Below are 22,114 nucleotides of genomic sequence, written 5' to 3' on the forward strand. Positions count from 1 at the left end.
CTCCCTGACTACAATGAAACTGTCCCCATGAATCCTGACTTCTGCTCTTAGGTGGCTCAGGTGTCTGTAACCCATTACCGTTCCCCAGCTCTGCCGCTCACCATGGGCTTCAGTTTCCTCATCTGTAAAATGAGGATATTGATATCCCCTGCCCTCCTGGGATGTTGATAAGGCAAGGAATATAAAGGCCCTCAAAATTATGTGTCTGATTTTGTAATAGGGAAGAACAAATCTGACTCCTTTTTTTTTTTTTTTTTGCGGTACGCGGGCCTCTCACTGTTGTGGCCTCTCCTGTTGTGGAGCACAGGCTCCGGATGCGCAGGCTCAGTGGCCATGGCTCACGGGCCCAGCTGCTCCGCAGCAAGTGGGATCCGCCCGGACCGGGGCACGAACCCGTGTCCGCTGCATCGGCAGGCGGACTCTCAACCACTGTGCCACCAGGGAAGCCCCTGACTCCTTTTTAGACCTGTTCCTTTTACTTTAACCTTTGTGCCCTGTTGCCTGTGCTTAGTCATGGTGGCTTTGTACCTTTTGTACAAGAATGTTGCCTATAGCCTGAAATATACAGGTGAGCCTATTCTCAAGGCTCTGACATTTAAGAGTCCATTCACATAGAGGTAAAATGTTTCAGAATAGGGAATAACATTTGTTTTGTTGGAGGTTTACAGGAACATCCTGACCTGACCTGCACAGCTGCAAGAACAAAGGATTCCAGCACCAAGAAGTTTGCAACAACTAACCAGGTCCTTCTCTCACTTGCCTTTAAAAGTGCTTTGCTGAAACCCTTTGGGGAGTTGGGGTTTATGGGGCATGAGACACTGGTCTCCTTGCATGGCCCTGCAATAAACCTTTCTCTGCTCCAAACTCCAACTTTTGGTTTGTTTGTCCTCACTGTGCATTGGGCACACGAACTTGCGTTTGGCAACATCTTAAAATGCCTTATGTATCACTCAGCGTTATCCTAGTCACCTTTGTACTAACTCATTTAATCCTTGGAAAATCTCCAGGAGGCAGGTACCATCATAACTCCATTTTACAGATGGAGAAACTAAGACCCAGAGAGGTTAGGTAGCTTACGCAAGGTCACACAACTGGGAAGAGGCAGAGCTGGGATTCAAACCCAGACAGGTGACTCCCCCCCACCCCCACCCCCGATCTTAGTTCCCTGACCAGGGATCAAACCCACGCCCTCTGCAGTGGAAGCGTGGAGTACTAACCCCTGGACCGCCAGGGAAGTCCCCACAGGTGACTTCTGGATCCCTGTCTGTTACTGCCTCTTTGATGAATGAATGAATAAATGAATGAATGAAAGAATGAATACCAGTTCCTTCTCTCCTTGGAAAACTCAGAATGAATGTTCCATTTCATTCTTTGGGCTGCCCCAAGGTTTCATCTCCACAAAGCAGGATTAGTTGAACCTCCCCATTTTACAGACAGAAAAACCAAGGCTCAGGAGAGGAGGTGGAATGGGCAGCCCTAAGGTCCAAGCCTCATTATCTGAGCCAAGTTCAGGCCCCTGTCTTGCTTTGTCTCTAGATGAGTGTGCGTGTCTTGCCTGTTCATAGCCTGGCCTGGAAGAGTGGGGGTAGATGGAGAAGCAGGTAATAAACATTTGCTGATGAGGACCACGTGGGCCAGAATTTCTCAGTCTTTTCCCTGCCCTGCCAAGCCACTCCTGACTCTTCATGCCTAGGACCTGCCTGGGGATGGCCGGAAGCAAGGGACACAGCTGGAAGGGAGGGGTTGGTGTGTTGGGGTTTTCATGACTCATTCATTCATTCACTCAACAACTGTGTGTCATTGTCTATTCTGGGCAATGGGGTTGCAGCTATAAACAACCTGGTACCTGCCCGTGGAAGGGTCACAATTTTCTGGGGGTGACAAACATCAAACTAAGAAATGTCCAACATCATTTCAGGAAGGAACTAGCCATGCAGAAAGTGGGAGGGGGCCCGCGAGTGTTTTTCAGGAACAGTGGATGCAGCAGCTCTGAGGCTGCACGAGCTTGGTGCGTTCTCATAATACCAACACTTATTGAGCACTTAATGTATGCCTCATCCTTTCCAAGTGCATTCACGTGGATTATCTTGTTGAATCCTCACACACCCCTGGGGAGCCGGGGAAGAGTGTTTGATTATTTATCATCGTATTTGGCAGCTGAGGAAATGGAGGCTCAGAGAGGTGAAGCGACTTGCCCAAGGTCACACAGCTGGGAAGTGGAGGAGCTGGGACTTGAATCCATGCTGTTAATCAACACAGTTGCCACCTTTCACTTGGGACAAAAGGGAGGCCCACTCCCCTAGGCAACGGTATCAGAACCTGTGGGCCAGGGCCATGTGCTCTTCACCCTCTGGCCTCAGTCTTCCCATCTGTACAAGGGGGTGTAAGTTACTGATGCCCCTTAAGGCCCCTGGCCCAGAGACAATTGGGTTCTCAGGGGGGCCAGATTAGAAAATACAAATTTAAGACACCCAGTAAAATTTGAATTTCTGATGAACGAATAATTTTTTTTTTACTGAATGTGTCCCCAATATAAATACGCCTAAGTATAAATATATCACCAACCCCGGCACAACGCCAAGCTGCAGACTACAAGTCCCATAATCCATTGCGACATCCCTTTAGGAACCTTCTGTCATGATTTCTTGATTCTTCTTTCATTCTTTTATCCAAAAATTATATAAACCACCCACTGTGTGCCAGGCCTTGTGTTAAGTTCTGAGGAATACATCAGTGCACAAATCAGGCACAAGTCTTTGCCCTCATGGTGTTAACATCTATATTTCTTGGGAGTTTTAAGTGATTTTTTCCGAACTTCTGCCAGGAAGACTTCAGCTCCCATAACCCCTTGTGCTTGTTCAATGAGACTACAATTCCCAGGAGACCTAGCGCACCAGGCCGGCCCCTCTCTTCCTTATTCCCAACTTTCCTCCGGGTCGCAAGGTCACGTCCTCCACAACCCCCTTCCCCCTTCCACCTTCTACCACAGCAAAGACAGGGCCTCAGTAAGTTCCGCCGATTATAGGTTTTTTTTTTAAGTCTCCGTATTTTCTGACTTGGGGTTTATGTGAAACCTTAGTCAAAAGGTCCACCACAGCTTCCTCTCTCGGGAAGTAACAGAATGGGCCTACAACTCCCAGCAGGCAGCGCGGCGGGCGGGCGGCCCTCGGCGGTGCCCGCAGGGCCCCGGAGCGGGTGCGGGCTGCCCGGCGCGGCGCCCGCAGGACCCCGGCACCTACCCATGCCTAGGTGAGTTCGCGTGAGCCGCCGCCGCCGCCGTCCCGTCCCCGCCGCCGCCCCGCGCGGCCCCGCCGCCGGCCAGGATGCTGGAGGAAGCAGGAGAGGTGCTGGAGAACATGCTAAAGGCGTCGTGCCTGCCGCTCGGCTTCATCGTCTTCCTGCCCGCCGTGCTGCTGCTCGTGGCGCCGCCGCTGCCCGCCGCCGACGCGGCGCACGAGTTCACCGTGTACCGCATGCAGCAGTACGACCTGCAGGGACAACCCTACGGTGCGTGGATCCGGGCCCCTGGCCTCCCCCCGGGGCCGGGCTTTCCCCATGGGCTCCTGACCTCCCCCAGCTTTGCCTCCCCGCACCTGACCTTCCGCTCAGCCTCTCCCGTCCTAGGGGCTCCGGCCTATGCCGGCCAGGATGCCCCCTCCCTCGGTTCGGTCTCTGCTCCCCGGGCCCCAGGACCTGCCTCTCCCACCTGTCCAGCAGGAGTCCAGCCCGCAGACCTCACTTGGGCCGCCAGACACTTACCCAGATCCCAGGCAAGTCCGAGCCTGGATACCTGGACCGACGCTAGGTCCCCAGCTCTCTGCCCCAGGGACCCGCCGCGCTGGCTGCCACAGCACCCCGGCCCCGGCCCCGACAAGGGCTACATGCTCCAGAACGCAGAGCTCCCTCCCACCTTCAGGCCAAGCTGCCCCTGCTCCTTTTCTCCTGGGTCTTCTCTCTCTCTGATTCCCAGCTGGAACAGAGCCTCAACCTTGGGTCTTCTTCACTTGGAGTGGAGCCTCTCAGCGCGGTTCTGCCAGGCCGAGCTGGTCACCCTTACACAGCTCCTGGCACCCCGGTGTGTTTTGTCCAGTGTCTACATTCTGACCCCCTTCAGGGCTCAAGAAGCTCTGATCGCTGACCCCACCCTGGCCCCGTGTCAAGGCCCATCTCTCCCCAGGCTCTGCTCCTTGGTCCCAGCTCATGAGCCAGGTTCCTCAGAATTCCTTAGCTAATTCTTCAGTCCCCTGCCTTTGGGCTCCTGAAATCTCTTGGACCCCATTTCTTGCTCCCCCCTTAGGTGCATACCCACCCCTCGGCTTCCTGCAACACCACCGGCCCACCCTGGCTCCTTCTCTCCAGGATTTCAGGCCCCCGCGGCTGGATCCTGCCCAGCTCCTGTTGCCCGGCCCTGCTCCCTCATCTGTCAAAGTTCTGACCCCAGTGCCCAAGTCATTCTGAATTTCCCTCTCTTTCCCCAGCCTTGCTGTATTTGGTGTTCCAGAACCTTCTGGCCTCTGGTTTCTCTTCCAGCCTGGTGCCTTAAGCCCCCACAAGTCAAGGCCCGCCCTCCCCAGTCCCTCTGGTCGCCTCATCTCTGAGCTCTGGTTCTCTTGGACTAGCCTCTCTTGTTGGAACATCAGGCCTAGCCTGAGCCCCCTGGATCCCCTGCCACTGCCAGCCCCCTGGGGAGCCCCAGTGTCGGGAGATTCCCCTCAGATCCCTCATCACCCCAGAGTTATGTTGTTTCTGTTTAGTGCAGTGGTTGTCAACCCAGGGGTCGCTGAGTGATGACTTTGGGTTGTCATGACTGGGGGTGCTCCTGGCATCGAGGGGGTAGGGCCAGGGGTGCTGCTCCACACCCCACAGTTCCTGGGACGGCCTCTCCCAGAGAATGATCTGGGCCAGATTGTCAGCAGTGCTGAGGGGGAGAACTTGGGGTTACAGTGACGTCTCTAGACCCCAGGCTCTCGACCGGTGGGGAGGAAGGCCAGGAGCCCCTAACGAGTGGGCAGTTTGTATGCGTTGTTGACATCCCCCTGGGGAGAGGGTTTCAGCCGGTGCTGTCACAGGTGGTCTTTTGAGATGTGGCTCATGCAATGGAAGAAGGGGATCTTTAGCATCTTTTGGTGGTTAATTGTAATAAGCTTGAATAGCCACGTGTGACTAGCAGCTGCCGTCCTGGTCTAGAGGATCCTGCAGTCCAGCAGCAGGCCTGGATCCTAGAACTCTCCAGGTCAACCCGCCAGTCCTCCCGCACCCAGTCACTCCGCTGTCCCCTCTCACACTCTACTCGGAGCCTTGCCGGGAGCTCTCCCAGCCCACCCAGCTCCACTCCGGGACCCTTAGGCGGCTGTAATCCAGCAGCCTGAATGCCCCGGATTCCCCCACCGCCTGCTCAGCGCTGGCCTGCTTGCAGGTGTGGCCCCCTCTCCCCGCTCCAGACAGCTGCCGCAGACCCACTCCCTGACTGCATCATTCTCCTCGCAGGTCCTCGGGAACCTTCTCTCCTTTCTCTCTGCCCTCCTTCCTTCCTCCCCTCCTTTACCTGAGTTCTTCGCCCCTGTTGCTGGATTCCTTCCCGTTCTTTTTTTCTGACCCGGTGTCTCCCCCCACCCCACATGCCCGCCTTTCCGGCCCCCATCTTTGTTGCTGATGGTGAGAAACCCGGATGCTGAGTGGGCTCGGGGGTGAGCGGAGGGGCCTGGCAGGGCGCCCACCCGTCTCAGCTCGCACGTCTACACCTCCACCCAGATCACACCAGGCAGTGTCCCCCATTGGCAGGGATGTGAGGTCCCCACCGCTGCCTGGGGAGATATTGGCGGGATAGTCCAGGAAGGCCTAGTGGTGCAGAGGGAGTTCCGCCTCCTCCCCGGTCGCGGAGCCTCTGAGGGCTGGTCTGCTGGGTCACTGCTGATTGCAGCGTCCCCAGCATCACGCATGCCCTCGGCTCCTGCCTCCTGGTGTAACCCTTGCTCTGGGCCTCCTTTCCCAACTTCCTGTTCGCTCCTGTTGAGAAACAGGCGGGCAGGGTGCCGGGAAGGGGAGGCGTGTGCTCTTTGAGCTGGGGTGTGACCCCCCCGCCCCCCAATGGACTCCGGCCTTTCTGGGCTGGGCCACTCACGCCCATCCCACTTGGTCCCCTCAGAAACAGCCCTGGGAGGTGGGGATGTGGGCACCCACACCAGGCATGGGGACGGGCTCTCCGCCCCTTGCTGGTCGGTGGCTTTGCGCTGAAAAGGACCAGTGCAACCCGCAAGGAGAGAGGACTGGCCCTGGGCCCTCGGTAGAGAAGTCTGTGACCTCTGTCCAGGTCTGGTCCCATTGTGGGAACCAGCGACTTCCGTCCAGGTGTCCAGCGCCCGCCCAGATGCAGGGGTGACCGAGGCTGCGCTGGCTTCAGCCTTATGCCAGCAAAGATGGTCTCTGGGGGCACTTGGGGGGCTGGTGTCCACCTGGTTCTGCTCTCACCCCCTCCTTCCCATCTCTGGAAAGCGGGTCTCTGTAGGCTCCTCAGGCCGTCCTCTGTGTCCTCACCCCGAGGTGACAGGTGACATCCGAGCCGCCCCTGGGAGGCTGCGGGCTCCTGGGAGGCTGCGGCTGGGACACGTGGGACACAGGGGAGGGGCTGTCCGGCAATCCCAGAGCTTCAGGGGCCCCTGAAGGTCTTTGCCGCCCTCCCCCGCCAGGCTCTCCCGGGCTCCCACGTTGCCTTAAAGCAGAGGAAAGGTCCCGGGGGTGGGAATGGGGGTGGGGAGAGGCACACAGCCCCCAGCCTGGGGCGCAGGCCCAGCTTCACTCCTTGATCACAGACCCCGCCCCTGAGACAGCCCTGCCCTCTCCCACCTGGGGCGCTGTCCCTTCTGTGTTCTGCTGGGCCCCTCCCCCGGACCAGCCGTCAGGATGAGCTGTAGGAAGCAACCCTTCTCCTGATGGCATATTCTTGGGAAGCAGAGGTGGGGACCTCGTTCCTGGCCCTGAGCCTGAGTCCGTCTGGGCCTGGTGCATCCCTGAGGTGCACCAGGGATGCACCGGGTGCACCGGGCAAGGTGTAGCCTTGCCCGGCAGCCTTGACCTCCAGGCAGCACATTCTGGCTCCCTGGGGGAAGCAGACCTGTTTCTCTGCATTGTTATTTTGACACTCACTGTGTGGGTCTCCAACTGGAGGCCCTAAGGGCCGTTTCTGGCCCCCATGTGCAGTAGGGTTTGTTTGCTTGCTTTGTGCATCCTAGGTCAGCCTGGGACCTGTGAGACATTTGGACTCGCTGTTGCCTTTGTCACCTGGTGATCTGACCTAAGAATCTGGATTTCTGGCAGCATCCCGCTGAGTGCTGTTGGCCCTGGCAGCTGGGGGCCTGCCTGAGCCCCCTTTCCTCTCAGTCCAGGGATGGCCCCGAGGGCCCGCCGCTGCCTGCCGTGCACCCGTGTGTGCTGGCGCCCCCTCCTCGTCACGCTGAAATGTCCACGTAGCCTCTCGCCGCCTTTCTCCAGTAGAGCTCTCAGGACAGCAGTGCTCTGTGTCTGAGGGGACCTGCTGGCCTTAGAAAAGCGCTCTGTGCAATCCTGGCTGTAGCCTACTTCTGCTCAGGCGGGGAGGGGTCAGCTGCCTGGAAAATCTTGTGAGCGGGGAGGGGTCCAAGCCGGAAGCAGCCTCTCCCTCCCTCCCTGATTCTCTGGCCCTTTCTTGAGCTCCCAGAGGAGAGAAACGCGGGTGGTCCTGCCCCCAGGGCACACCAGGCCACCTCTGGCATCATCTGTGGTTACCCTGACTAGGGGGCTCCTGGCATCGAGGGGGCGGGGCCAGGGAGGCTGCTCCACACCCCACAGCGCCCAGGACGGCCCAGGGGGAACAATGCAGCCCTGACGGGAAGAAGATGGACAAACCCTGGTGTTTCCCTTCCTGAGGGACTTCGGGGAGACCGGGTGTTGGTTCATTCCATGTCCTGAGCCTGCTGGGCTGGGAGTCGCCAGGCGATGCTGGGTTTTCACTGTGGTGAACGAGGTCCCTACCCCTGGAATCCCCAAGCTAGTTAGGGGAGTAGATAGCAAGGGCCCTGGGGACATGGACAAGGCTGTGTTAGAGCTGTGAGGGGAGGGCGCCCTGGTCTGAGGAGGGCGGGAGGGGGGCCACTGATCAGGTCAGCCAGGGCAGGGTTTGGGTTTTCCTCAGGTCATTGGGAACTGTGGCGGGGGCGGCAGTCCTGTAGCCTGGGGGCTCCCTCTGCTGGGGACTAGACCCTGGGGTGGGTGCTGGGCTCTGTGCTGGGGGTCTCCTGACACCCTGGGCAGGGTGTGAGGCACCCGTGGGGCCCTGCGTCCCGGGAGCCACGGGGAACCCAGGGGAGGAGGGCTGGGGGAGCAGGACCGACTGGGTTCCAATCCCGGGGCTCCTGCTGTCGGTCCTGCCTTCTGGGTGGGTGGCCTGGGGGGTTGCTGGCTGCCTCTGTGGGCTGGGGTGAGGGCACCCGCCCCTGAGCTGCCGCAGGGACATGGGGCGGGGGGCACAGCACCCAGCCTGGCAGGCAGCCCGCACATCCTCGCGGGGTGGCTGGGTGGGCAGGGACCACGTCACTTTCTGAGGGATGACTGTGGCCGTGGTGTAGTGGCGGGGGGAGGGTGCCAGAGCAGGGACAGTGGGTCCAGCCCTGCTTTAGGAATGTAGGGGTATGGGGGTTGGTCAAAGGAGAAGGGTCTTAGTTTTCGTTGAGTTCTCGGAAGGCCCCGCGAGCCCGGGGTTGGGGTGGGCGCGGCTCCAGTGGGTGGGCGGCCAGCTGAGGGACCCCTCCCTGCAGGCACGCGGAACGCGGTGCTTAACACGGAGGCGCGCACCATCGACGCGGACGTGCTGAGCCGGCGCTGCGTGCTCATGCGGCTGCTGGACTTCTCGTATGAGCGCTACCAGCGTGCCCTACGCCAGTCGGCTGGTGCCGTGGTCATCATCCTGCCGCGGGCCATGGCCGCGGTGCCGCAGGACGTCATCCGGGTGAGGCCCTCCCCGCCCCACCGGCTCCGGCTCCATCCGGTCCAGTCCCCGGTGCCCGACCTCCAGGGGCAGCCCCGGGCCCCCCTGCCCGAAGCCGCCTGAACATTTGTCTCTCCCGCAGCAATTCATGGAGATCGAGCCCGAGATGCTGGCCATGGAGACCATCGTGCCCGTGTACTTCGCTGTGGAGGACGACGCCCTGCTGTCCATCTACGAGCAGACGCAGGCTGCGTCCGCCTCCCAGGGCTCTGCCTCTGCCGCCGAAGGTGGGCTCGGGGCGGGGGCCGTGCGGAGAGGGGCCCCGCTGTGCAGTTTCCAGGACCCCCTCTCCCGGGCTGGGGGATGTTGTGGCGAGCTTGGCAGCCGGGAGCTCTGCCATTTGACTGGTCCGGGGGCCATGGGGGAGAGTGAGCTAGCAAAAGTGGTCAAAGAATTGAGCCAAAAGGATCCAATCGCTGGTGTCGGAAAAGGAAGCTGGTGAGAGTGGGCAAGGCAGGCAGGTTTGTCCACACAGTGGACTAGCCCAGCTCCTTGGGGAAACAGTTTGTGGGTATGTGTTTAAGCTGTAAAGGAAGGGTCATTCCTCCTGGCCAGATTATTAGCTGCGTGGATGCTAGACTGGGGGGTGGCAGGCTGTGGCTCTCGGCCGCTTGTTTGTGTAAATAAAGTTTTATTGGCACACAGCCAGTGTTACACATGGCTTATGGGCTTTCACACTACAGTAGCAGAGCTCAGTGGCTGTGACAGACTGGCCCACAGAGCTGAAAATTTCGACTCTCTAGCACTTTACAGAGAAAATTTGCCAAACCCTCGTCTGGATTAAAGTCTGGACAGTGGCCGTCTGCATTGTGGCAGCACATGAGTGAGGTTTTGGAAAGATCTTAATTTCTAGTTAGAGCGGAAGGGAGGAGGAGGAGTCAGCTGCCTGGTGGAATATTTTGCAGTCGTTAAGAAATGACATCGGGTGTGAGAAAGTGCTTATTTTACGTTGGTCGGTGGAAAAAACAGAAAGATCATAGATCAGGGCCACAACACTTTCTTAGGCGTAGCTTGTTTGTTTTGGAATAACGCTAGGGTTTGGAAGAAGTTGCGGACATACTACGGTTCCTGAGAGGCACTCTCCCAGCTCCCCCAGTGATGACACCTCCCATGGCCATCACGATTGTGGTTTGTGTCGTTGTCGTTGTTGTTTTTCGGCCGCACCGCGCGGCTTGCAGGATCTTACTTGCCCGCCCGGGGGTTGAACCCGGGCCCTCGGCAGTGAAAGTGCGGAGTCCTAACCACTGGACCGCCAGGGAATTCCCACGGTTGTGTTTTTAAATGTGTAAAGAACGGAAGGGCTTGAGACAGGGTGAGCTCACGGGCATTTTAGGGCAGCCGCTGCCCCCAGGTGAAAAAGTGGCAGGCGGGGCTTCCCTGGTAGCGCAGTGGTTGAGACTCCGCCTGCCGATGCAGGGGACGCGGGTTCATGCCCCGGTCCCGGAAGATCCCACATGCCGCGGAGCTGCTAGGCCCGTGAGCCATGGCCGCTGAGCCTGCAAGTCCAGAGCCTGTGCTCTGCAATAGAAGAGGCCACAACAGTGAGAGGCCTGCGTACCGCAAAAAAAAAAAAAAAAAAAAAAAAAAAAAAAAAAAGTGGCAGACGCAGTGGACCACTGGCTTACATGGAGCGAGGTGGGCACCACCTCACCTCGGCTCAGGACAGAATGGAACTTTCCTTTTTATGAAACTTGGAGTTCTCATGCCATCTTTGCTTTCGGGGCTGGGCTGGAGGATCCTGAGCCATCTGATGGGAAACTCCTGTTTTGGGGTCCCTGCTGAAGTGATCCTTGGGAAGCTGGGTCAGAGGTCATGCACACACCTTCGTGATTTCGGAACAGTCCCTGATGGTCCTGCAGAGTGAGGGCGCGCACGCACTCCTCACCGGCCTCAGTGGTGTCCGGGTGACTGTTTCACCAGCTCTTATACTGGACACCCAGGTTCTTTCCCGTGTCCAGTTACCACGTTGTGTTCTAGTCTGTGTGGTCAGTTCTGCTTTTGCTCAGACTGAACCCCTGGAGTCTGGGGTGCTGGGGTGGTGAGCGTGCCGGCTCTGGGCAGGGCAGCCCCCGGCTCAGGCCGATCCTCCCCGCCCCTGTCCTCAGTGCTGCTGCACACCGCCACCGCCAACGGCTTCCAGATGGTCACCAGCGGGGTCCAGAGCAAGGCCGTGAGCGACTGGCTCATCACCAGCGTGGAGGTGGGTGCCCGGCGCGCCTCACCGCCCGTCCCCACTAGAGGGAGCCTCTGACTGGGAAATCGGGTCAGATGGCCGCCTGCCCGCACTATGGAGAGATGGGCCTCCAGCCACACACCCTGCCTCGCCTCCTCCCCCAACCCCTGCCCCACTGAGAGCCCCCTCCCCGAGTGGCCGGCCCTTCCCCTAACAGTAACATCGCGGGAGCTCAGCTGAGCTGGCGGAGAGCAGAGCTCTGGGCAGCAATTAAAGCCTAATCTCCCACCGGGAGGGTGGGTGTATGCAGGCATCCAGGCCAGAGCAAGGTCCAAGTCCTCCCCCTTGCATTGTCCCCGCCAGGGTCAGCTCCACGGGCTGCCCGTGGGGTTGTCTCGCTGCACCCGCCCACCCACCCCCCAAGAAGCCTCCGGCAGTTTTGTTCCCCTCTACCCTCGAGGAGGCCACAGCTGAGGCCTTGCAGAGCTGCCCTCTCCAGAGAGTAAGGGGCGTGGGGCCTCAGCACATGCTGCCCCCAGCTCGGCTCCGTGGGCCCTGCTCCCGACAGGATGACTTTCCCGACTGTTCCCTGCTGGACTTGACCGGGGGCCGGTTTACGCAGGAGGACCTCGGCCAGGGCGCCGGACCCCGACGCCCCGAGCTCTTCCTACGCTGTCAGGACGTTGCCGTGCGTGCTGTCAGCGGGGCTCGGCCTTTGAAGGGTGGGCCTGGTTTCCCGGTGGCCAGGTCCGGCCACCCCCCGTGTCCACAGTGTAGCCGGCAAAGCCGAGAACACTGCCGCTGGGTGGGGGGCGGCCACGGCCTCGGGCCTGCTGGCCCTGCATGCCTGTGTCTCTGCAGGGGCGGCTGACCGGGCTAGGCGGAGAGGACCTGCCCACCATCGTCATCGTGGCCCACTACGATGCCTTCGGGGTGGCCCCGGTACGTCTGTTCCCTCAGGGCCCCGTGAACACCCTGCGGGACAGGTGTCACCGTGAAGCTTCACTCCCCCAAACAAGACGTGACAGCAGAGGGAGGGGCAGTCCCTGGGGAGGCCCACGAGACCCAGCCCGGGGTTCTCACTGGGGGCCGGTCACGTAGGCACCTCGGCCCGGCACGGTCAAGACCCCAGACCCAGGAGGAGAGCAGGTGCCCATCCGGACCCCGTGTCTGCATAGACAGTGTTGGGACAGGGGGCCCCCGAAGTCTGGTTCCCGGCGCCCCAGAGGGCTGGCCTGGCCAGCGTCCCTCCAGGCTGCAGGCCCCCCAGGGCTGTGCCCTCAGAGCCCCCAGCACTTTGGGGTGGGAGGTTCCTGCTGGAGAACCCACAGCCGGCTGAACCGGACAGTGTGGGTGCCGGGAGGGCCTGCGGCCGGGCGTGCGCCCCTGATCGCGCCTTGCGGGCCGCCCCACCTGGGAGGCCAAGGCTGTCCTTGAGGACGCTGGGGCCCAGAGGCCAGCCCTGGACAGTCGGCTCACAGCCACGTTCTCACCCTTTTCATCATCCACCCCCACGGAGCCTTTTTAGACACCTGTGTCCTCGTTTTCCCTTTCCTGTGAAATTTTCTTAAATTTTTTTTTTTTTTTTTTTTTTTTTTTTGCTATACGCGGGCCTCTCACTGCTGTGGCTTCTCCCGTTGCGGAGCCCAGGCTCCGGACGCGCAGGCTCAGCGGCCATGGCTCGCGGGCCCAGGCGCTCCGCGGCATGTGGGATCTTCCTGGACCGGGGCACGAACCCGTGTCCCCTGCATCGTCAGGCGGACTCTCAACCACTGCGCCACCAGGGAAGCCCTTCTTAAATTTTTGAGATGTGATTCCCATAACATAAAATCCATCCTTTGAAAGCACGCGATTCAGAGGTTTTTAGTGAATTCACAGAATTGTGTAGACATCACCGCTCTCTGCTTACAGAGCGTTCCATCCCCCCAAAAGAAGCCCCGTCCCTATGAAGTCACCCCACCCCTCCCCCAGCCCCTGACAGCCAGGAACCCACTCTCCGTGTCTGTGGATCGGCCTGTCCTGGATGTTTCCCCTCAGTGGGGTCACACTCTGTGTGTCCTTCTGTGTCTGGCTTCCCTCACTGAGCACCCGTCGGCCCCTCCCTGTGAACTAGAACGTCATCGCACGCCGTGTGTCAGTTGGTGCGCTGTGACTGTGGGAGGGTCCCAAGCCATGCAAACAGCTCAGCTTTTTTCTCTCCAAGAACCAGTCGTTCCCCGTGGGGAATGTCGCCTTAGAGCGCAGGACCCAGACGCAGGGTGGGGTGTGTTCACAGCGCGGGGGAGCAGAAGGCCCGGGGTCCAGCTGGAGGGAGCTCCCAGGGCAGATGCCGAGGCTGGACGGAGGCTGTGCACGGGGCTTCCCACGCGCGTGGAGGCCGGGCGGTGCCCAGGGGCCATCAGTCTCGGGTTTGGGCCGTGCAGGGCGGGTGAGCCCAGCTGTGCTGGAGATGTGGACCAGGGGCGAGATGTGGAGGGGGGTTGGGGGGGTGTGAGGCACCACGTGTGGATGTGGGGTGACCTCGGCCTCCTCTCTGCACACCCGCAGTGGCTGTCGCACGGCGCAGACTCCAACGGGAGTGGCATCTCCGTGCTGCTGGAGCTCACCCGTCTCTTCTCCAGGCTCTATACCTACAAGCGCACCCACGCCGCGTAAGTGATGGGGGGCAGGGCGGTTCCGACCCTGGAATCACAGTGTCAGGTCGTGGGGCCCAGCTCCTCCTGGGTGCACCCCCGGGAATCTCCCCCAGGAGGTCGGGCTGCCCTCGCTCCTGGAAGAGCTCCAACGGCAAGAAGCAGAAATACCTGCGAGCCGGTCGCTCAGGCTGGCGTCTCCCTGTCGCAGCCCCGGGCACGGTTGGTCACCGGTGTGGGCGCTCGTCCCCACACCACGCTGCCCTGGGGCGGCAGGGGCCCAGTGACGAGCGAGTCTCCCTGAGCTGCCGGGCCCGGCCCCACACACGCAGGCGCCCTGAGCGGCAGGGGTACTCACGTCCTGGGCGGGGAGGGGAGGTTGAGATCAGGGTGTCAGCAGGACCACGCCTCCTCCTGAAACCCCAGGGGAGGGTCCTTCCTGCCGCTGCCGGGTTCCAGCAGTGATGGATTCCTCGGTCCCAGCGTCAGGTGGCCTTCTCTTCCTCCGGGTGTCTCCCCTCTCCTCTAAGGACCGCCGTGGCCACAGCGGGATGGATGGGGCTGGGGGTGTGGCGTGGGGATATGGTCCTTCACAACACCCCTGGCTTCAGTCCTTCTCGAGGGACAGGGTGCCGAATCACCTGTCACTTTTTATTTTCCGGTTGGTCCACCCAGTCTCTCCTGGTTTCGAGAGTTCAGAGAGGCCCCTGAAGCCATGAGAGGGGCAACAGAGCTGTGCTTCTCACCTGGAGCCCCCGGGGACACTGGGCCATGTCTGGGGACATTGTGACCATCATGACTCGGGGACTTCTGGCATCCATTGGGCGGGGGCCGGGGATGCTGCTGCATACCCCGCAGCACGCAGGACGCCCCGATGTCCGCAGTGCCAGGATAGGGAGGGCCAACCCTGCAGGCTGGTTGGATTTCGTACTTGGGGGTGGGGACCACTTCCTCCTTGTCGGGGACCTGGACTCCCACGTGTCAACGCTGGCACCCCACTGCTTCCCGCCAGGTACAACCTCCTGTTCTTTGCGTCTGGAGGAGGAAAGTTCAACTACCAGGGCACCAAGCGCTGGTTAGAAGACAACCTGGACCACACAGGTGAGCGGCCCCAGCGGCCAGGGTGGGGTCTGGGCCCCCGGTACTCCCCCCCACCTCCACCCACCAGCCCTCACTGCACTCAGATTCCAGCCTGCTCCAGGACAACGTGGCCTTCGTCCTCTGCCTGGACACCCTGGGCCGGGGGGACAGCCTGCACCTGCACGTGTCCAAGCCACCCAGGGAGGGGACACTACAGCACTCCTTTCTGCGGGAGCTCGAGACGGTAGGCGCCCTGCCGGAGGCCAGGCTGGGACATGGGAGCTTTGCGCACCCTGGGGCCTCGGGTGAGCCTCAGGTGGGTTTTCCGGGGGGTGGGGGGCAGGTGGGCTTCTCCCTGGGTTCCAGAAGCAGGAGGTTCGGGGAGGGACTTGGGACCCGCCACAGAGACAGGTGGGGCTGGGGTGCGGCCCGCGGGCGCCGGGCAGAGCCTGACAGTGCCCCTTACAGGTAGCCGCCCACCAGTTCCCCGAGGTGCGGTTCTCCATGGTGCACAAGAAGATCAACCTGGCAGAGGACATCCTGGCCTGGGAGCATGAGCGCTTCGCCATCCGCCGGCTGCCTGCCTTCACCCTGTCCCATCTGGAGAGCCACCGTGACGGCCAGCGCAGCAGCATCATGGACGTGCGGTGAGCACCACCGTCGGAGCAGGCATGGGCTGGGGCATCAGCTTGTCCTGGGGCATCCGGCAGGCTTCCTGGCGGAGGTGGCGCTAGAACTGAGGGGCACGAGCCAGGAGAAGGGTGTGGCTCGGTGGAGGGAAGACTTGGGGCGGGGGAGGTGGGGCACCTCCCGGGGCAGCCCCCCACCCCACGCCCACGCCCACTCAGGTCAGGATGCCTCTGAGGCTCCTCTTCTACGGTCCTGTGTTGCTGGCAGCCCTTGGTGTCCCTGCGCTTGTGGCTGTGCCACCGTCCCCACCTCCGTGGTCACGTGGCCTCTCTTGTGCCTGTGTCCGAATTCCCCTCCTTATAGGCACACCACCCGTGGGACTTCAGGCCCCCCTACTCCAGTGCGATCACATCTTAGCTAATAACGTCTGCGGAGACCCTACTTCCAAATCGGGTCCCTTTCCCAGGTTCCGGGTGGGCGTGAATTTGGGGGGCACTGTTGCCCCCACTACAGGGCGTTACAGCAACTCCACCCTCAGCAGCCCGTGGAAGCGGGCGTCCTGACCTCCCCCAAGGTCCAGAGGAGGAGATAGGCCCGGGGCCGCCAGTCACTGAGGCAGACGCGCGTCCACAGGGCGCAGGCTCAGCCTGGGCGCCCAGGGTGCAGGGCAGCCCCGTCGGGGGCGGGCCCGGCCCAGAAAGGAGCCCGCAGTGAGGCAGGCGCCCGTCTGCTGGGAGGGCCGTCACGCCGCTTGTCTTTACCGTTATCAGGTATATGCGCGCTCTTGGCTTTCAGCGATTATGAATGACGCCAATTCCTGATAAGTGTGTTTTTAAACCTTGCCCTCCAAGGTCCCGGGTTGACTCCAAAACCCTGACCCGAAACACGAGGCTGATCGCCGAGGCCCTGACCCGTGTCATCTACAACCTGACGGAGAAGGTGAGCCCCTGCCCGCAAGCCCCCCGCCCGCCCGGCCGCTGGCAGGTCTGGACTCAGCCCCATGCTCTCCTCTCTCCGCAGGGGACGCCCCCGGACATGCCAGTCTTCACGGAGCAGATGGTAACGGGCGGGTGGATGGTAACGGGCGGGTGGACGGGCGGGCAGGAAGGGGGGGCCGGTGGGGTGGGGCAGGGTCCCGTGACCACGGCCGCTTCCCCGCAGCAGGTCCAGCGGGAACAGCTGGACTCGGTGATGGACTGGCTGACCGCCCAACCGCGGGCCGCCCAGCTGGTAGGCAAGGACGGCACGTTCCTCAGCACGTTGCAGCACCACCTCAGCCACTACCTGAAGGAGGTCAGGCCGCACCACGTCAAGGCCGACAAGCGGTGAGGCCGGGCGCCGCCCCTCCGGCCAGCGGGTGGGCTCTCCTAGGGCCTTCCTCCCCCCAGGGCCAGATGGAGCAGACAGAAACACTGGATGAAAAGTAAACACGAGAAGTGAGAAGCGCAGGTGCCCCGTTCAATGAGTTCCAGGTGAACCACAATTGTCTCAGTGTAGGTATAGCCCACGCAGTGTCTGGGACATACTTACACTGAAAGCCCATTTCTTCTGTATCTGCAGTCCTCGTAGAGCTGAAGCCCTGTGTTTTACGTGGCAGCCCTATAGTCCCAGCTACCCTTCGTGGACCTTTTGTGTTCTGTGCCTCCGGTGACTCATACCCCAGGTCCCCTCCTGCCCTCGGGATGCTCTTCCCCACTTCAGGCCTCCTGAGTTTTGTCTTCTTTCTGTCCAGTGCTCCCATGCTCCCTGGTTGGGCTGAGCAAGGACCGAGGAGGGGTGTCTGGGGGATCCACAGGCAGGAGACACCCCCCAGAAAGCTTGGCGCCCCTCACTGGCTCTCCACCTTCCTCCCAACTCTTGTCGCTCCAGGGAGAGCAAGCTCTTGAATAGAAGAAGAAACTGAGGCTCAGAGTGGACCCACAGCTGTGGAGCTGGGGGCCTCCAATTCCTAGGCTGTGGTCGTTCTCCCTCTATAGAAAGGCTTCCCAGACCAGATAATTTCCACAGTTACCACACTTAGTTTTAGAGAGTACACCCCAGAAAGCAACAGGAAAGACATTAGTTGAGAATAAAGCACGGTCCTTCCCCAGGAGGGACAATGACAGCCTTGTGCAGGCACACACCTGGGGTGCCCCCTTCCCCCGCCACGTTCCTAGGCTGGTGGGACCTCCAGTGGCCCTGCTGTCAGGGTGAGCCTGCTGAGAAAGCGCTCTCTCACCAGGGACCCTGAGTTTGTCTTCTACGACCAGCTGAAGCAGGTGATGAACGCCTACAGGTGAGCACCCTGGGTCACCATCCAGGGGACTGGGTCCTCGGGACAGCTGGGGAGCAGCCCCCTGATCCACCCCGCCGCCCCTTCCCCTCCCCAGGGTCAAGCCGGCCATTTTTGACCTGCTTCTGGCCGTCTGCATTGGCGCCTACCTCGGGATGGCCTACACGGCGGTCCAGGTGAGCAGGGGACTGGGGAATGCGAGGCCTCTCAGGAGACCCCTTGGGCGGCCCGAGGGCCTTCCTGTTGGTGGGGTTGCCTGACCTCACTGGAGCCCTCCCGCTGCCCCCAGCACTTCGACCTGCTGTACAAAACAGTTCAGAGACTGCTGAAGGCCAAGACGCAGTGACGCGGCTGCTCGGCGCCGGCAGGAGGGCAGGGCCTTGCCCCTCGGCGGCTGTAACCCTGAATTACAGAGCTTTTCTGTGTTGCTCTTGAGGATTTGGGGGCTTCTTTCTCTTGTTTATCCTTTGAGCTCCCTCGGAGGAGCGCTGGTGGAGGTCTGGTCTGGGGCCTGGCCACGGACTCGGGGACAGACGTGTGGATGAACCCCTGCCCTGGAGTCGGCCCCGTGGCCCTTGGGGCGCGTAAGCCACGCCAGGAAAGACGAGCCGTGCCCAGCTCAGCCTCAGCCTCACCCCCGCCCGTGATGCTGACCGTGGACCTGATGGTCGCAGGCCAACAGGGTCAGGGCCAGGCCACCCCCGTGCTGGCTCTGCATCTGACCTCGAGGCTGTCCCCACCCCCTCTGTCGACCCGGGTACTCTCTTCCCTCCCGTCTGGAGAGGGTGGCCCCGCCTCTGGGTCTCCGGGTTCTGGCCGCTCCCTCACAGCCTTGTACCCTCACCCAGCCGGCCCTGGGACGCGACTCCCCTGAGCCCCCTTGGGCGGCTGGTGCCTTGAACACCTGGCAGCCTCCCCAGGGGCCCTTGCACTGCTCACCCTGCTTCGCGCTGCCCCTGCCCCGGACTCTTGGGGCTCCGCGCTCAGCCTGTCCCCCTGCGGAGCCCCGGGGGTGGGGGCGGCCCCTCTGCCCCTTTCCCTGGGCCTTGGTTTCCTCACATGCGAGGAGGAGAATGCTTTCGGGGGGAGTGGGCACCCCCCCACCCCAGGAGGAGACGTGACCATGGGAGCAGCTCTTCCTGGGGCCCTGAGGGGGCGGGTCCGGGCCTGAGCCCCACAAACCAGGTGCCTGTTGGGGCCTGAGCCGCTTGGAAGGGGAGGAGCGGGCAGGGCTGGGACTGACCTCAGGGAGACCCAGGTGTTCAGATTCATTAGCAATACAGTCAGTTAAGTGTTGAGTGCTGGGGGGCCAGGGTCCAGGAGAGGGGACTCCAGGGGCCTCCTGGCCACCAGGGAGGGCTCGCCTGCCTTCCAGTTCTGAGGGGCCTGGCGGGGCTGGGGACTGGCTCGCTCCCAAAGCCGCCCGACGCTCACTGGAGGGAACGGTCTCCTGGGGGCTCCTGGCTCGGCTGACCGTCCTGTCAGGCCTGGGAGGGGCAGGCGTGGAGGCTGCAGGTCCTCTGTCTCGTCCCACCCTCTCCCTGCCCGGTGGCCCGTCTCCCCCAAAGACTGTTTACTGAGTGCCCGGCCACCTCTGGGGCAGGAATGGGCCCGGCCCCGCCCGGCCCATCCTATCCTTCCCCATGTGTGAGTGTGTGAGCCGTGGACGAGCTGTGGTTGCCGCGTGAGCGTCCTTCCTCCCCAGGGCACATGGTCAGGATCGCTGACCAGTTGGAGCTCAGGATGCTTGTGGGACGCGGCCGGACGATCAGAAATAAAGCCATAATGAATGACAGCCTTGTGTGTCCTGTCCTATCAGGGGCTGGGGCCTCAGGGTTCAGTCCTGCCCACCTGAAAGTGGTTTGCGTTTCCCCAGGGGGTGCGGGGGTCTGGTGCCCGTATAGAGAGCAGGGTCAGCATCCCTCCTGCCCCCAGCTGAGACCACCACCACTCCCCACTGCAAAATGGGGGTAAAAACCAGCTCAGAGCTGATGGGACAGTGGGGCATATTCCTTTCCTGCGGTGGCTGTACCACAAACTCAGTGTCTCAAAACAGCAGGGATTTGTCATGTCCCAGCTCTGGATGCTGTGAGGGCGAGGATCCCAGGTCTGTCCCGGCTTCTGGTCTCTATGTCGCGTGGCCGTCTTTTCCTGTCTTCTCTCATAAGGATGCGTCTTTGGGTTTAGGGCCCATCCTACTCCAGCAGGACTGCATGCCAACTAATCACATCAGCAAAGGCCCCATTTCTCCATAAGACCATAAGTCTGAAGTTCTGCGTGGACGTGAAATTTGGATGGACACCATTCAACCTGATGCAGGGGTGCAATGGCTGTGTGAAGGCCACGCCCATTGGTCAGGCGCCGCCCCCCAACCGCAGACCAGACTACGGGGAGGCCCTGGCTGGGCTGTGGTGCCCCGTGCAGCTCAACACAGGGGTTCCGGCGTCGGGTTCTCTGCTCTGGGCCTGGGAGCTCCCGAGGGTCTGCCTTGAACAAAGCCCTTCCCTCAGGAGCTTGGGTTCGGGGGGCGGGGGAGGATACACACAGTACAGAGACGTATGCTGCGGGGACATGAAGCCACAGGCGACGGAGGCAGTGCGGGGGGTGCAATTTGGACGAGGCATCGGGGGAGCCAAGGGAGGGGGCTGTGGGATCCTTTATCCCGGGGAGGTGGGGCCCTGGGGGGCTGTGGGCAGAGGAGGGGGCGGGGCCTGACTCAGGTGCTCACAGGCGCCCTCTGCTGGCGGCTTCGGGGGGGACAGACGGGGGAGGGCGCCAGGTGCCGAGGACTCTGCTTGTCCAGGTGGGGGCACAGGAGGGGAATGGGCTGGTTTCCCCAAACCCAGAGGAGGGGCTAGGAGGGTGCTCCTGGGACCGTGTGGGCCAGACCGCAGGGGCTGATCAAGTTGCCTTAGTGACACCCGTAGTCAGGGTCAGGGTCACAGCCGCCTCTCCTCAGACCCTCCTCTCCTCCCCCCACTGCCCTCCCCCACCCCTCCCCCCACCATCCTGAGGCTGGAAGGTGGCTCTGGCCCCAGCACGGACTCATGTGAAACTCCCCACGTCTCAGGGGCAAAGCCAGCCCCTTATCTCCTCATTTCAACACAGGTTGATATTTCTTCCTCGTTTTCCACAAAACTGTTCCATTGACTGTAGCCAAGAAAAGGAAAATCGCAACAACACCGGCCCGGCAGACAGAGACGGCCACCATCTACATGCTGGAGCCTTATCCTGTCCCCACACCCCCAGGTACGTGGGTGTGTGTACACGTATGTACCTGAAACCTTGTTCTGGAATTGAGGTTCATGTATAAAAATGGTTTAAGGGCTTCCCTGGTGGCGCAGTGGTTGAGAGTCCGCCTGTCGATGCAGGGGACATGGGTTCGTGCCCCGGTCTGGGAAGATCCCACATGCCACGGAGCGGCTGGACCCGTGAGCCCTGGCCGCTGAGCCTGCGGGTCTGGAGCCTGTGCTCCGCAACGGGAGAGGCCACAGCGGTGAGAGGCCTGCGTACCGCAAAAAAAAAAAAAAAAAAAAAAGTTTAAGTGTTTCTCTCCATAGGCACAGTGGACAGGCACCCATGAAACCATCCCACATGGAGGGCGTGGAGTGAGCGTCATCCTGAACCCCCGGCTCCTCTCGCACCCCCTCCCTCCGCCCTCCTCCTCCCCAGGCGCCCACTGGTCCCGTCACTACAGATCAGTCTTGTTCGACTGTGGAGTCAACCAGTATTTCCCCACCTCCCCGCCACATGCCAGGTACCGTGCGGGGGCCCGCAGACGCAGCGCCAAACGGAGACCGTGGGGCTCGCAGTCCGCTGGGAAAGACGGATAAGTAAAAATAACGCCCGGTGGACATGAGGGGGCTCTTGAGTGAAATCGGGATGACAGGACGGTGGTCCAGGCAGAGGGCACAGCCCGTGCAAAGGTCCTGGGGCAGTACCATGCCTGGTGTGTTGCAGGAACAGCGAAGAGGAAGCCTGTGTGTATGCAGCAGTGTGAGGGAGGGGGAGAGAGGGAGGAGGGGAGGGCAGGGAGGCCCCCAGGACGTTGGTGGGCTTTTGCATTCTGCTCTCAGTGTGATGGGGAGCTGTAGGAAGGGGTGGGCTGAGGAGAGGAGGGGTGTGGAGAGGTCACTGGCTCCCAGGGGACAGTTATGAAGATGCCCACGTTCCTTGGGCTCCCTCAGTGCCCATGAGCGTCACCCGAGGTCCCCATCAACCCTGGGCAGCAGCAAACGATTTGGGCAAAGGTGTCCTCTAGCAAGGGCATTGCACCCCCCCACGGGGACCCCCAGGGGGTCACATCC

The 22,114-nt window shown here is 61.3% G+C and overlaps 1 protein-coding gene across 5 annotated transcripts; it reads left to right on the plus strand.

Annotated features, from left to right (window-relative positions):
• The first annotated feature begins 3,220 nt into the window (after positions 1–3,220).
• NCLN (nicalin) lies at positions 3,221–19,602 on the plus strand. Of its 5 annotated transcripts, none has more exons than XM_060094612.1 (16): positions 3,221–3,507; positions 8,790–8,980; positions 9,102–9,246; positions 10,055–10,147; positions 11,125–11,219; positions 12,054–12,134; positions 13,740–13,843; positions 14,838–14,926; positions 15,010–15,149; positions 15,374–15,552; positions 16,387–16,474; positions 16,556–16,594; positions 16,700–16,860; positions 17,757–17,810; positions 17,905–17,983; positions 18,097–19,602. In XM_060094612.1, the coding sequence occupies exons 1-16, from the start codon at positions 3,324–3,326 to the stop codon at positions 18,151–18,153; spliced, it is 1,779 nt and encodes a 592-aa protein (XP_059950595.1). In that variant the 5' UTR covers positions 3,221–3,323; the 3' UTR covers positions 18,154–19,602. The 5 variants fall into 5 exon arrangements, with proteins under 5 accessions (XP_059950595.1, XP_059950593.1, XP_059950594.1 ...); XM_060094611.1 differs by having other exon boundaries at positions 3,222–3,507; positions 16,697–16,860; XM_060094610.1 differs by lacking the exon at positions 18,097–19,602 and having other exon boundaries at positions 16,697–16,860; positions 17,905–18,081.
• The last annotated feature ends 2,512 nt before the right edge of the window (positions 19,603–22,114 follow it).

The sequence above is a fragment of the Mesoplodon densirostris genome, chromosome 3 (assembly GCF_025265405.1).
Source record: "Mesoplodon densirostris isolate mMesDen1 chromosome 3, mMesDen1 primary haplotype, whole genome shotgun sequence".
NCBI classification, from domain to species: Eukaryota; Metazoa; Chordata; class Mammalia; order Artiodactyla; family Ziphiidae; genus Mesoplodon; species Mesoplodon densirostris.

Bases quoted from the DNA above. Each gene is read 5' to 3' on its own strand.
- NCLN (XM_060094610.1), top strand. From the start codon at position 3,324: ATGCTGGAGGAAGCAGGAGAGGTGCTGGAGAACATGCTAAAGGCGTCG. The intron at 10,148-11,124 runs GTTTGTGTCGTT...CCCTGTCCTCAG, and splicing joins CCATGGCCATCACGATTGTG to TGCTGCTGCACACCGCCACC. The intron at 16,595-16,696 runs GTAACGGGCGGG...GCTTCCCCGCAG, and splicing joins CAGTCTTCACGGAGCAGATG to CAGGTCCAGCGGGAACAGCT.